Source organism: Populus nigra, chromosome 12 (assembly GCF_951802175.1).
Source record: "Populus nigra chromosome 12, ddPopNigr1.1, whole genome shotgun sequence".
Lineage (NCBI taxonomy): Eukaryota > Viridiplantae > Streptophyta > Magnoliopsida > Malpighiales > Salicaceae > Populus > Populus nigra.
This window is the reverse complement of record NC_084863.1, coordinates 3,140,102-3,153,730: the sequence shown is the minus strand read 5'-3', so window position 1 is coordinate 3,153,730 and position 13,629 is coordinate 3,140,102. Positions and strand designations below refer to the sequence as shown.

Sequence of the window (13,629 nt, the reverse complement as noted above, 5' to 3'; positions counted from 1 at the left end):
TAAAATAATAATTTTTTAGATTTTTTTTATTTTTAACCTCAACACATTAAAAGAAATCAATTTAATTTTTTTAAAAAATAAAAAGTATAGTTAAATAGTTATGGTGAACATGGCGCATAACTCATCGGTGGATATTTTTTTAAAAAAATTACTTTTTATATACAGGCAAGACCATGTTATTCCTAGGATAGGACAGAGGAGAAAAAGTATATTATAAGGTCGGAGGGAAATTGTTCCAAAGAAAGAGAGGCACCGTGGTTGAATCTTTTTGACTTTTTGAAGCATGGAAGGTGGGAATATTCAAAAAAGAGTAGGGCAAAAGTTCAATCCATTTCAAATGGTAGTTTAATTTGGTTACGGAATATTTCCAATCAAACCAGGAGCTGAGCTAGTCAAGAAACTTCTAAACAATGCCTTGAATAGAATGGGCAAGTTGTCTGCCACGCCACCAGTAATCACGATTTATGGTTTCTGTATTCCTGCACATTTATTTAATCTCAATCCAATTTTCTTTGTGTGATGATTGAAGTGATGGAAAAATTAATCCATGAATATTATGATAGGACAAGAGTGTATTTGTTTTTACGTTTAAAAATTACTTTTAAAAACTTTTAATTTTTTTATTTAAATTATTTTTTATATATAATTTTAAATTATTTTAATATGATGACATGAAGAATAAATTTTATTTAAGACGAGCTGACAAAAGAATGAGTCATTCGGCGTGCACACACTTATGTTCCTAGGAAATCACAAAGGGGCATTAGTTAACTCTTGTGATCCAGACGTTGGATGTGTTATACAGTCACAATCTTCGTTAATTATGTTCAATTGCGAGTAATATAAAGCAATAACTTTATATCTTATATGGTTTGATCTGCTGTTTTATTTTTTTAGTTTAATGTGGGTGTCCGGTCCAGCTTGTGCATACCTCGACTAATTCCACGAATTCTGAAATTAACGATCATGTAAGCTTCTAGTGGTTATCATATGAGCAACCACATGGCTCGAACCTGAGACTACAAATAAATTAAATTTTTTGATCCTAAATTTTTATTACTGGAACACTACCTAGATAATTTTAATCTGCTATTTTTAACTGTGCTAGTTCGAGGTCTAAATTTTTCTACGAGGGTCGAATAGAGAAAAAATAATGAACTTCCTTCTTCTCGTGCAAGAACAAAAAGCCATGGACATAAATTCCGAAGGTTGCCTGTCTATTTGAAGTCGTGCCCTGTGGACTATGCCAATCAAATTTGTCCAAAAAAATTGCAGGTAAAGATATATACTTGATGGTTATTTTTTCAAAAGTATTTTTTTATAATTTATTTTAAAAAGTCATTCTTTATATCATCACATTAAAATAATTTTAAAGTATAAAAAATATTAATTTAAAATAAATAAATAAATAAATAAACTTATTTTTTTAAAAAAATGTTTTAGATATAAAAACAAACAAAAACTAAATCACATATCATTTTTCTCAAGGTTGTACTTGGAACGGGGAAAGAGGGCAACGCGTGGTGTGGATAAAAACTGGCTAAAGTCTTAAAATTACAGTTTTAACAGTAAGAATGTGTTTAATATTGTTACAGTGGTTGTTTTTAAAATAATTTTTTATACTGAAATGCATGTCAATAATATTTTTTATATTTTTTAAAAATTATTTTTAATATCAATACATCAAAACAATTCAAAACGTACAAACCATATTAAATTTTAGTAAAAAAAATTAAATTTTTTAGAAACACATTTTGCACTGCGTTTCCAAACATATTCTAAATAAATAAGTAGAAAAGGTTATGATATTTCAAGAAGATGAAATTCAATAATTTAATAAAAAATAACTGAAAAAATCTAAATTTATAAAGAAAAAATAATTAAAACAAAAAATAAACAACATCTTTTATGATTAATTAAAGGGTCTTCCGGACCTTGTCTTATTGTTGCCAATAAGTGACTTTTTTATATATATCCAAGTTCGTAGAATCAACGGACAAATCTTAAGCCTGATTTAATAATCAAATATAAAATTACAGTTTTTTTTTTACCAGATCAAGTGCTGGATGCGTCCAGTCCAGGCATCTTTACGAGGCCACGACACTGTTACACGTGAAGCTCATGTGCATAGAAGCCAGCCCTATCTTTATATGTTATAGTACGACAGAAATGTAAATACTGTCACGATTCCTATGCCAACCAAAGTTAATATACGTGATATCTATAAATTGCCAAGCTAGAAAAATATGTTAATTTATTGGGTTTTTTTTTATATAAATGTCTGGACTAACTCACGTTTACCTCGATTAATTTTACAAGTTTTAAAATTAATATGTAAATCTTCAATGATTTTAATATTTATAAGACTTGAACTAATTATCTCTAATGAATAAATTTAAAATCTAATTAGTTAAGCTATACATCTCCATCTCCAGGTTAATTTACGGGTTTTTCTTCTTCTCTTGAAGGCGAGAGGTGAGCTACGTATAAATTTGGTGCTCTAAACTCTGCGCGAACTGCATGCATTCTATTACTTTGAGGAAGGGGAGAAGGCTTTATTTTCTCTCTTTTACCGGCAGCCAGGCAGAAAGATCAGGAGATGTGTCTTCTTAGAATCCATGAGACAATTCACAGAGATTCTTTTTGAAATCCCATGAGAGTACTTGACCGACTTAGTTTGACCTGCATTTTAACAAAATTGAAAAAAAAATAGTTTGACCTATTGTAATTTCTATCAAACGGGGGCTGACATTGATAGTGGATTTTGTGTTCTATATATAAAAAGAGGCGATTGTATGGTTAGAAAAAAAAACCATTTTTAATTATAATCCATTAAGCATGGACAGTAATTAATCCTCGAGTTTAAGATTGAATATTTGAATTAGCTCTGAGGCTTCAATGCCATTTTTTTTTAATATCATCAACACTCTCTTAAACCAGAAGCTAAACCAGAAGAAGAGCCCACCAATTCAAGATCTCTAATTAATCATATACTATATATATATATATATAGGTCGGAAATATAAATTATAAGATTCAAACTATAAATATTCTCTCTTTTTAATTGTCTTTTTACCATTTAATTATTGCCAGCAGAGCTACCGCCATGCTTCAATGCCATTTAATATCAATGGAAGAAGAATTAAATTTTGAGAAATTCAATGCTAGATATATAGATGAACTAGTTAAATGTTTCAGCCTTTTTTAGCTCGACCGTCAAATTTATCTTCAGACAAGTTTTTGCGTCAATCAAGTTTAAATTTTCTTCATAGACTAAGTTCGTACGTTGACTATATATATATATAAAGTATTTAATTAAGAGAATAGATTAGTATTAATTTTGGGATGGAGGAAATAAATATTATTAACCACCAGATCATATATACATCTCTTAATTAAAGATAGTAAACACTTGATTAATAGACTACATTTAATTCAATATTTGTAGCGCCCCATGGGATTCATCAAAGTTGGCAATGCTAATTAATCGCCTTTCTTTGGCTTTGCAGCATAAGTAGACAATTCCTCCATTTAGTGCATTTTAAAACAAAATTTTAATTATAGCCTTTCTTTGGCTTTGCAACATTCAAAGTGTCACAAAAAACCACATCACCATTGTTTAAAAACAATTATTTTTAATCTAAATATATTAAAACGATCCAAAAACATGTAAAAATAATAATTTAAAAAAAATCAAGATTTTTTAAAAATACAGTTGTGTTGTAAAACAAACAACCTCTAAATAAAAATACCAACATAATAATAAATTGAAGAAGACTAACATGTAAAATAACCAACATATACATTAAAAAAAACAATATAGTATTCAAAACTCTCCATTAAAATAGCATGGATGCGATAATGTATTTTAGAGAGCTTGTCAAGTATGATTTTAGGTATTTTAGCTAAAACCTAACTAGAAATTAAAGAGTATGAATGTAAATGCTCTAACAAATTATATTGACGTATCCTTTTATGTTTCTGCTTTCCAGTTTCAGGCTGCATTATACTTTTGAAACAAGAGTGCAAATTACGTGAAAAAGTGGGTTGTGTGAATTAGGTCAAGCAAGAGCACAAATTAACACCCCCCAAGAGAGATTCAAAGGCATCATCTTCTTCATAATTCCCTCCAACCTTCTCGAACTGAATCCAGCAACCTGCCATGAAACCATGTATTCTTCCATTGATAGACGGGTGCCGCCAGCACTAAATGAAGAATCCATGATCGTAATTACCAGCATTAAACTAGACGACTTGCACCCTTGAATAAGGGCATCTAATTAATTCAGAGTAATTGTAGTACGTGCATGCACTGCCATGAAAAATACGAGTTCAACTTTAAAACAAAAACAAAAGGAAATTGTTTTTAATAATATAATATCATTTGGGTTATTTTCTCGCATGTTATTGTGGGTTCAATTTAAACAAAATCTGTGAAAAAGCCCGGAAAAAATCATTTTAAATGCACCGATAAAGAAATAACTTCATAAATATACAAAAACTAATTTGAAATATCATTACAACCTAGGAGAATGTCTCAAGATTTGATTAAAAAAACCAAGAGAAGAAATAAGCTTCTTGTACCACTCGGCATGATGAAATATAATAATAATAATAATAGTCAAAGAAAACGAAAAAAAAAAAACAAAAAGTAGAAAGAAAAAAAAGAGACTCGGAAGGAAGAAGGGTAAAAAGGTAAATCGGGCAAATTATTATCCTTGGAGAAGAATCTCCGACAAACAGCCCTTGAAAAAAGTCTGAGGTCAGTGTAACATGTTTGAACAGAGGAAATAGATTAAAAAAAGAAGAAAGTAAATACGAAAAAAAAAAAAGACATTGAAAATCTTTGAATAAGATTCGTACTGCGGTCTTTGGACTTTTTGGCGCAGGTGTCGCCACTACCACGTCGGCGCAATACTACCGTCATTTAACGCCGTTTATACTACCTATCATTTTACTCATGATTTAAGACATTTTCAATTTAGGGCCTGAGTATTGAAATTTTGTCAATTCTTTTTTTTTTTAAAGAAAAATATTATTAGGAGGCTTGAAATAGTTCACGTAAACTCGAATTCTCCATACTGTTTCTCGTGAAAAAAAAAACATTATACACATATAATTTTAAATATTATACCATCTATTAAGTTATTTATTTAAAGTTCGAGTTTACATTGGATGGTGTGTGAATATTTACACAATAAAATTAATGGTTTTTTTTAATAATATGTATAAAATTTTAATGATATTAATAACGACTATATAATCTTATATACGAGAATAACTTAAATTTTGACCAGTACTATAAGATTTTTTTAAACACATACAGTATTTTAACAAAATAATCCTTACTAATAATTTAAAATAATTTATCCATAAACAACAATAATAATATCAATTACAAAGTCCATTTATCAGTTATAAATAATACAAATATTATTTAAGAACCTAATTTGTAGTATAATGACTCATTTACATAAAGTTTATGTTTATTAAGAATACAAATAAAATATATTAAGATGATATTATCCAATTTTAATTCGACTGACTAGGTTCTAGATTTGTTTTTTAGAAATCACTAGTTCAAGTGCTATAAATTTCATGGTCACTGAAAGCTTACATAATTATTAATTTTAAAATTTATAAAATTAATCGAGCTGCGCATTAACATTAATAATAATAATAAAAAAATCACATTATCCATTTATCTCTCTCTGTCTTTCCATTTTCAAATAAGATCACAGAAAATGTAACCATGCAGTTAAGTAACGTCGTTAAAACGGAAAAAAAACTTATCTATGTATAAAATCCAACATTTCAACATTAAAAAAAAGCTATCACAACAAAAACCTTCCTTAGCTGTTAAAAAAGCAAAATCACAGAAAACATTTTGGCTTTGTTTATATTTTTAGAGAGGAAGGGAGAGGGAGAGAGAGAGAGGAGGAGGGGGAGCTCAAGATCTTCCCAGATCGGACCTGAGTTGTAAGAAATCTTATTACATTCTGGCTGTTTATTTCGGTTTTGTGTCATGTGTATCTGTTTTTGTTTTTGTAAACAAAAAAACAATGTAGCTTGATCTAAAAAGGTTGTTTCTTTGATCTTTTGGGTCATTGTTTCTTTATGGTTTCTCTCTCATAAAAGGTTTGCTCTTGGATTTCTGCTATTTGAGGATGGAAAAATGATGTCTTTTTCAATTTTAGTGGATTTTTAAGGGGTTTTATTGGTTATTTAGAATGGAGAGATTTTAGCAATTTTTTGTCTTTCACATTTTTAAGGGGGGTTTTGAAGTTATGAGATTCTCTCTGTTTTGGTTTTGATAGTAAAAAAGACGGGTCTTTTGCTGGTGTTTTTGTTGTTCTTCTTGTTACTGTTTTTATTCTATTTTCTTCCATTTATATGAGGTATTCTTTTCCTTTTACATGCGTTTCTTTGGTTTGGGAGGATTGTAGGGATTTTGGGCTCTTGATGATTTTTTTTTATCGAATGAAGTTGGTGGTGGTGGTGGTATTTTTATTCTGGGTGGTATTTTTTTTTCTCTTTTAAAAAGGTCTTTCCATATTTATTGTGATTTAGATTTATTTTTAAGCTAGCTTGAGAAATTCTTTTTCTTTTTTAAACCAAGAAAATTGTTGATAATCTATTTTGTTTTCGCCTTCTGCATTTTGTTTCCCTCCTCTTCAATTGACTTTTTTCTTTTGTTTCTACACATGCTCTTTTCATTTTTGTTTTTTGATTCTCAAAAGTATCTTTGGAGTTGGTTCTGTCTGGATAAAATACTCTTCTGTTTGTTGTGGTTTGATCTTTAATTTTCGTACAGTTTAATCACCTTCTAAAATTTTGATGGAAACACAGTGAAAAGAAAGGTTATTTACTTTTTAAAAACAACTAATTTTTTTATTAGTTATACAATAAGTTAGCCTAATGTAGATGTGGTGGTTGATGAAACATTTGGAACTGTAAGGCATGGGATTTGATACTAAAAATGAAGCTAGTAGGACAACTAAATGATACATACTAGGCATGCATAAAGATTGCTGATGTTTTTTAGCTTTACCAAGGAATTTCACTTTTCACATAATTTTTTGGGATCTTTGAATTATAATTCTCATATATTTTTTTGGATTATAGAATGTTTGCACATTATATCATGTTCTAAAGTGGTTGTCTCAATCCCCTTCTACTTATTTTTTTGATGTGTTATAAATTAGTGCTGATCTTCTCTTTCCAGCTTGAACTTTCTGCTGTTTTTTCCCTCTCAGCATATCTGTTTGACTCTTTAAATAAACACTGTTTTCGCAATGAGATATGCCGTCTTTTCTTCCGTCTAAACAATGATATTTTTCCTGCACTATGATATGGATAGAAGTGGTGTCTTGGTTGAGTTTTACACATTTGGCAATTTCAAAGCAATAAAAGAATTTGAAACCTTTCGGCATCACATGCAAATAGTTCTTGCTTTATTTAATGTTTTCGTATTATTATAAAGAAGTGGTACATTTTTCTTGAGCAAAAAATGTCTTCTTCGTGAAGCATCAAGATATTAAGACTATCTTTTTTGTGCAGTTTGATGGGGCGGGAACTTAAGTGTGCAGACATGGAGAAGAAGCCAAATGGTCTTGCTGTCAAGTTTAATGGTGTATCTCATGATAGAGTACATTTTGCTCCTAAACTTTCAGAAGGCGTCATCAAAGCAAAGGAATATGTGGAGAAAGAAACTGCTGAAGAATCAGAGAAGCAAGATGTGCTAGGTGTCAAAAGCACAAATTTTGATGCTGACGTGTCTGATGAGAAAGATGAGAAACCTGAAGCTCAAAAATCAAATGATGATAGAAATTCAAGTTCTCCCTCACTAAAAGCTGGTGGTGTTGGAAATGCTCATGTCCGTCAAACTGTCCCTCAGCCATTTGCTCTGGCAACTGACAAACGTGTTGGCAGGAACACTTCCACAAATTCAAACAATGCTCAGTCCCCTGCTACTATGAAGAATTCACAGGTAATTGGAACTCTCAACATTGCATTTGGTGGATGCTGTTGTCATACTCTTGTTACTTGGGTGAAACTGATATAACTTCTATGATGAACTTAATTGTTTTTTTGCGTCAGATTAAGCTAACCTTATTGCTATAAGTGGATGTGGCAGAATTGGGTAATAAACCTGACTTCTAGATAAGCTACTTTCATGCTTACCTTGTGCAACAGGGTTAGGGAAAAGGAAAATCTACTGTTTTCTGAAGTAATCTCTAGTGACAGTGTAATGTTTTCTCCAAGTAGAACACAGCTTGGGTTCTCTTTTCAAAAGTGTGGCAACATCTTTCTTTGGGGATAAAGGGATGTTTTTCAGATATTTGGAACGTATTGCTCAGAAAAATAGTGAGATTTTCTGTTTTTGTTTCAATGCACATGCCATTATCCCCGACTCTTCCTTGTGATAATATTGTGGTTGTGAGCACATACTTTGTTACTTGATTGATTTGGGCTCGTCCACTCCTTGGGTAATTCTGTTGAGTTTTTTACCTAACAAGGAGCTTCTCAGTAAGATATAGCTTATATATTTCAAACCTTCACATGGTTGATTAACTTGGAGTCAATTCAACGCAGACAGTAAATATGACTCACTTTGTTGTACCTTCAAGTTGAGTGGTACCATAAACCAGGCAGTATAATTCATATTGGCATCTGGAATGCATTATTTGACCAACCACATGCCAACACACGTGCACGCACGCACACTAGAAAACTATTTTTGTAATTTTTTTTTGTTTGACAATTGCCCTGATCTTTGGAATTATGCTATTTCCTTCAGCAAAATTCACCTTCTACAGCAAGGAAGCCATTGCAACCTGATAACAAAAAGCATCATGATGAAGAAGATAGTTGGTCTATGGCTTCATCGTATCCTGTCCGATTTGAGCAACATTTAGTATTTAAAACTGTGCTTTAATCCTTGAAGTTAAAACTGCTTGAATTCTTTTTTATAAATTATATCCAGCTATATTCTGGTTATATATTTTTTTTACCAATTGGCAGTCCTTAGCTATGTGTAGTACTGCTGCTTCTGTGCGAACTGTTAAATCTGTAACTGTTGGAACAGCCCCCACATTTAGGTCTGCTGAACGTGCAGCGAAGCGGAAGGAGGTATTTTTTATTTATTTTATATAATGATTATGTATAACGTTCTTCATAACACCTTTTCTCAATTGATAGATTTGTGTTGATCTTGTTTTCTTTGTTTTTGTTGTCTAGTATTATTCAAAATTGGAAGAAAAACACCGAGCTTTGGAAAAAGAGCGAAGCCAGGCTGAGGAAAGGACCAAGGTAGACTCTTTTCTTATGCCAGTTTGTGTGCATGTAGCAAAGTATTGCGATGGTTCTTTTCAAGTAGTCACCCAATGAACTTCTCTGCCTTCATTTTAGGAAGAGCAAGAAGCAGCCATCAGGCAGCTTAGAAAGAACATGGCGTATAAAGCAAATCCGGTACCTAGTTTCTACTATGAGCCACCTCCACCCAAGGTTGAACGCAAGAAGGTATTCTGCCAGATCTTATTCTTAGTTCTTTGCTAGTCCTTGAATTTGAACATGTAAATGAAACTAGCAAAAATCCAGGCATTGCTTCCCATAGATAAATCAGGACAAATAAAGGATACCAGATGCTTTGGTGTTAATTAGTTCATTCAGAAGGCAACTGACCTATTTCCATGAACCAATGCTTTATCCATGGCATTCAAGCAAGAAATCTATTCTTCTCTGTACAGAGTTTTGATTTTGTTCAAGGCTACAGTTTTTTTAGAGTTTAGACCGTCTTGATGGTATAAAGGGAGGGAAGGTGGCATGTAACTAGTATTTAGTTTAGGGGGGGAGTTTGATGTCTAAAAGCATTCTGATATGGTGTCTCAGGCTTCATGGTTTAGAACTGCCAGAGTAAACAATTGTCATTTTAAAATGCTGTGGTTCACAGTTGCGTAAGTCAGCCATTGATTTAAATCTACCTTCAGCCCCCCTTTTTTTTTACAATACAATTCAATTCTTGATTTTGTTTGGTTGCAGTTACCATTGACCCGACCACAATCACCAAAATTAAACAGGAGAAAAAGCTGCAGTGATGCAGTTCAAACATCTCAGGAAGAAGTGGGGAAACATTGTGCTCGCCATCGCCACAGCATCGGTAACCACAAAGATTCAACTGCCACCAGCACTGCCAAAGCTAAGGTTCAGATCAGCTCACAGACTGCTAATGGCATTCGCAAAGTCACAGGCCGATCTAAACAGGAACGTGTTACTGCAGAAGCAGTTCCCGAGAAGACTGCTGAGCTGACAAATGCAGACATCTCTGTTCAGTCATGAACTGCTGGTTCTTACTAACTCTTTAAGTGGGAAAACATCTTGAATTTCTTAAGTTATCATATTGGATGCTTCGAGAGGAGATAGCCTGCTTCTTTTCAGCTGCGATGACCTTTTCTTCTTGTTTTTTTTCCAAGTGGTTTGTGTCTGTGAATTGTATATGTTTTGTAAGTTATATCAGTACATATCATGTTATATATCGAAAGAGTTACTGATTCTAATATGGACCAAATCTGTTGTTCTCATCTGATTTAACCTCACCCAAGAGGTTTTCCTGCCTATGTTATTTGGAAACTCAAGTTATTAGTTCTGATCTTATCAGTTGTTAGTTGTTTTCCTCATTTTGAAACATTAACTTGTAGAACCTGTACTTTCGTAACTTCTATATTAAATTGTACACGGTGCCAGGTTCTTGATGTTTGAATGAAGTTTTTACCTAATTGTTCTATCCAGATTATTCATCGTCTTTCTTGGATTCACCTTTGTTAAATACGGAACAAGAGTATACATGTAGAACTGATACAATGTTGGAATCTGCTGCAAACTGGTAACATGCCAATATTAATGTTTCCCTGATTCGATTTCGGTTGCATTAGTTTCTGTCTGGTGTCAATAGACACTCCTCCGTTAATGTCTGTAGGGAAGGACGAAAGGTGGATTAATATCTTTGTAAAAGGTTAAGAAAGTAACATTCTTGTTTCCTAAATGAATTGAAACAAGGAAAAAAACTTCAATTTTTTTGTTTGTTTTTTATTTTATGTAAAAACTTTTAGAATGAATAGCCATGGATTGTTGTGATAACCAAATGAGCAGTGCGTCTTATTCAAGTTCTGTAGAAAAGGGGTAGACAGGTATGCTTGAGGGTGTTGAATCTGCACCTGGACTGCCAAAAGACTCGCATCAAACTCTCAAAGGCCCTTTTATACTAGTGTCTATGGCAATATAACTTTCTTTGTAGAGCTAGGGGTACTGGTAGTGTATTTGCCAAATCGCTCAATTTGGCATTCCTAAAGCAGACGTGTCTTCCCGTTTGAATTTCTATCACTTTGTGACACTAATGGAGCTCAATTCAGAATAGCTAGGAAATGTTGGTCCCTTTTATGGCGGTTTAGTTGATCTCCTCTCTAATCTCTTCTTTTGTGGTGCAGCGCTCCAACTAACACTCCAGGAATTCCATGTCAGGGAAGGGCTGGTATATGTGGTGACTGGCTGCTGGGTTCAAATTTAGAATCTGCAGCCTGAAGAGGCATGGCTCTCGCTAATCACGCAAGCAACAGTACAATTATCCCCTTTTCGCTTATTGCTTGCCCATGCACACCAAACACGCATATCTCGATACGATATTGGAATGCCAAATCACGCGTCTGAAATTCGCAGTTCATAATCCTGGTTGCACCAAGATAAAAAACAACACATGTTTATATGCGTTCACACAATAAAGTTGTGATTTTAGGATGATCAAATTTGAAAAGCTTGGAGAGTTTCTAGATGGGATATGTTACTAATTAGTAAATGCATAAACGGGGCTTGTGATGCAGATTATTTACAAAGTGGTGGAGCTCGTCCCGAGGAATTTGCTCTTGGTTTGGACAATTTTCAGGGCTGGAGTCGGCAACAAAAGCGCTTCTTCAGGCATGCCAATTAAGCACTTGAATCCCCAACTGTGACAAGGACATCCATGATTCTATCATCAATTGTAGCGAGGACATAACTGCAACTCTTCAAGTCCATGATTCTCTTCCCAATCAGCTGATTCTCTCATTTGTAATGAAAGGGGCAGCAGACACCAGAAGCTGTACCTGCCTGCGTTTAACAATCTAATAGCGGTTTTAGTTCTTCCAAGATATCATCAATTCATCGTTTGTTCTGATATTGATCATCCTCTGTAACCGCAAGGATTTTAGCCCAGATAGCAATGCACACGTCATCTAGCAGCGGCAGCAGTTGTGCTAAGCCTGTGGAAAAATCCATCGCAGAAGACCCCTCCCCCCTTTACTCCGGGGTTCATATAGCGATTACAAAAACCATTCTAGAATATATGACCTAATTAAGTTCACAAATCCAAACCCATCATCCGTTTTCCCTTTCTCAGCGACCAAGCAATCAAAAATTACATTCCTTTGCGTATCAGTTATCATTAACGTGCGCTTCATAAACACGGAAAGCAGCTGAATAAAACGGATCGCTGTTTGCTACAGCACGCCGTTAAACAGGGCGCAAGATATGCAAGACGCCATTGAAGAACACCTTTAAAAAGACGTAGTTTTTATAAATAAAACAGAAAAAAAAACACCAAAATTACAAAAAAAAAAAAAAACTAATAGTTAATTAGTCAAGCTGAAAGATAACCTAGAAAAAGCAACATTCCTGTTTAATGTAAAACTAACTACCATTAGCACCCTCCCTTTTCTTTCAAATTTACAATCACTACCCCCCATCTACACGCCCTAAAAAACACACACACACACACTATATCAAAATCTTCACTTCTTCACTTCTTCGCTGCTTTTCTCTTCACACTCTTGAGCTTCACCGCTACAGCCTTCTTCCCCGGTTATGCAACCTTCTTTGTCCTCGCTACCTTAGCTGGTTTTGCCATCGCCTTCTTTGGCTTAGCAGCGGGCTTCGCTTTCACAGGAGTTTTCACCTTCGGCTTGGCTGCAACATTGGCTTTTGGCTTCGGCTTTGGCTTGGCAGGGGTCGCTATCTTTTTCAGCTTCGGCTTGGCAGTGGTTGTTATCCTTTTCAGCTTCGACTTGGCAGTGGTTGTTATCGTTTTCAGCTTTGACTTGGCAGTTTTGGCCTTAGTGGCTTGTGGTTTCTTAGCAGGAGCAGGCCGAGCCGAAGGTAGTTTGAATGAGTTCTTGACTTTGACAAGCTTCTGAGAAGCAACAAGTTTCTTGAGTTGAACTAATAAAAGTTTTCTGAAATTAGCAGGCAGCTTTTTCTTGTGCTTTTCTTCTAGAAACTTCGTTATCGCATACTGGCTCGATCCTGTCCTCTCCTTCAACGTCAAAATTGCATCACTAATCATCTGCAAAAGAGAAGAGATTCAAGTAATTAATCAAACAAAAACAAAAATATTAGGAGTGAATTAAGCAGTGATTAGTAAATAGTTACCACGTGGAAAGATGGATAAGCGCGAGGGGATTTGGGTTTCTTGGCTTTGGTTGTTGCAGACATTTTGGGATAATTATGATGATGAAGAAGAAGACAACGACCAAGTGGGATCTAGAGAGATACGAGGTGTTTTAGGGAGACAGGTACGGTTTATTGTTTCAGATATGAAAGAGG

At 33.8% G+C, this 13,629-nt stretch overlaps 2 protein-coding genes across 2 annotated transcripts; one reads left to right on the top strand and one right to left on the bottom strand.

The window, feature by feature from the left end:
• The first annotated feature begins 5,833 nt into the window (after positions 1–5,833).
• LOC133670118 (protein WVD2-like 2) lies at positions 5,834–10,759 on the top strand. Its single transcript, XM_062090584.1, has 7 exons — positions 5,834–5,979; positions 7,561–7,990; positions 8,801–8,889; positions 9,042–9,132; positions 9,241–9,312; positions 9,412–9,522; positions 10,042–10,759. Exons 2-7 carry the CDS (start codon positions 7,565–7,567, stop codon positions 10,336–10,338), a joined length of 1,086 nt encoding a protein of 361 aa, XP_061946568.1. The 5' UTR covers positions 5,834–5,979; positions 7,561–7,564; the 3' UTR covers positions 10,339–10,759.
• A 1,824-nt stretch (positions 10,760–12,583) lies between these two features.
• LOC133669188 (histone H1-like) lies at positions 12,584–13,629 on the bottom strand. The gene is made up of 2 exons (XM_062089238.1): positions 13,456–13,629; positions 12,584–13,369 (listed from the first exon to the last, which is right to left on the bottom strand). The coding sequence occupies exons 1-2, from the start codon at positions 13,516–13,518 to the stop codon at positions 12,890–12,892; spliced, it is 543 nt and encodes a 180-aa protein (XP_061945222.1). The 5' UTR covers positions 13,519–13,629; the 3' UTR covers positions 12,584–12,889.

Bases quoted from the DNA above. Each gene is read 5' to 3' on its own strand.
- LOC133670118 (XM_062090584.1), top strand. From the start codon at position 7,565: ATGGGGCGGGAACTTAAGTGTGCAGACATGGAGAAGAAGCCAAATGGT. The intron at 8,890-9,041 runs GTATCCTGTCCG...AGCTATGTGTAG, and splicing joins AGTTGGTCTATGGCTTCATC to TACTGCTGCTTCTGTGCGAA. The intron at 9,133-9,240 runs GTATTTTTTATT...TTTGTTGTCTAG, and splicing joins GTGCAGCGAAGCGGAAGGAG to TATTATTCAAAATTGGAAGA.
- LOC133669188 (XM_062089238.1), bottom strand. From the start codon at position 13,518: ATGTCTGCAACAACCAAAGCCAAGAAACCCAAATCCCCTCGCGCTTAT. The intron at 13,370-13,455 runs GTAACTATTTAC...TCTCTTTTGCAG, and splicing joins CTTATCCATCTTTCCACGTG to ATGATTAGTGATGCAATTTT.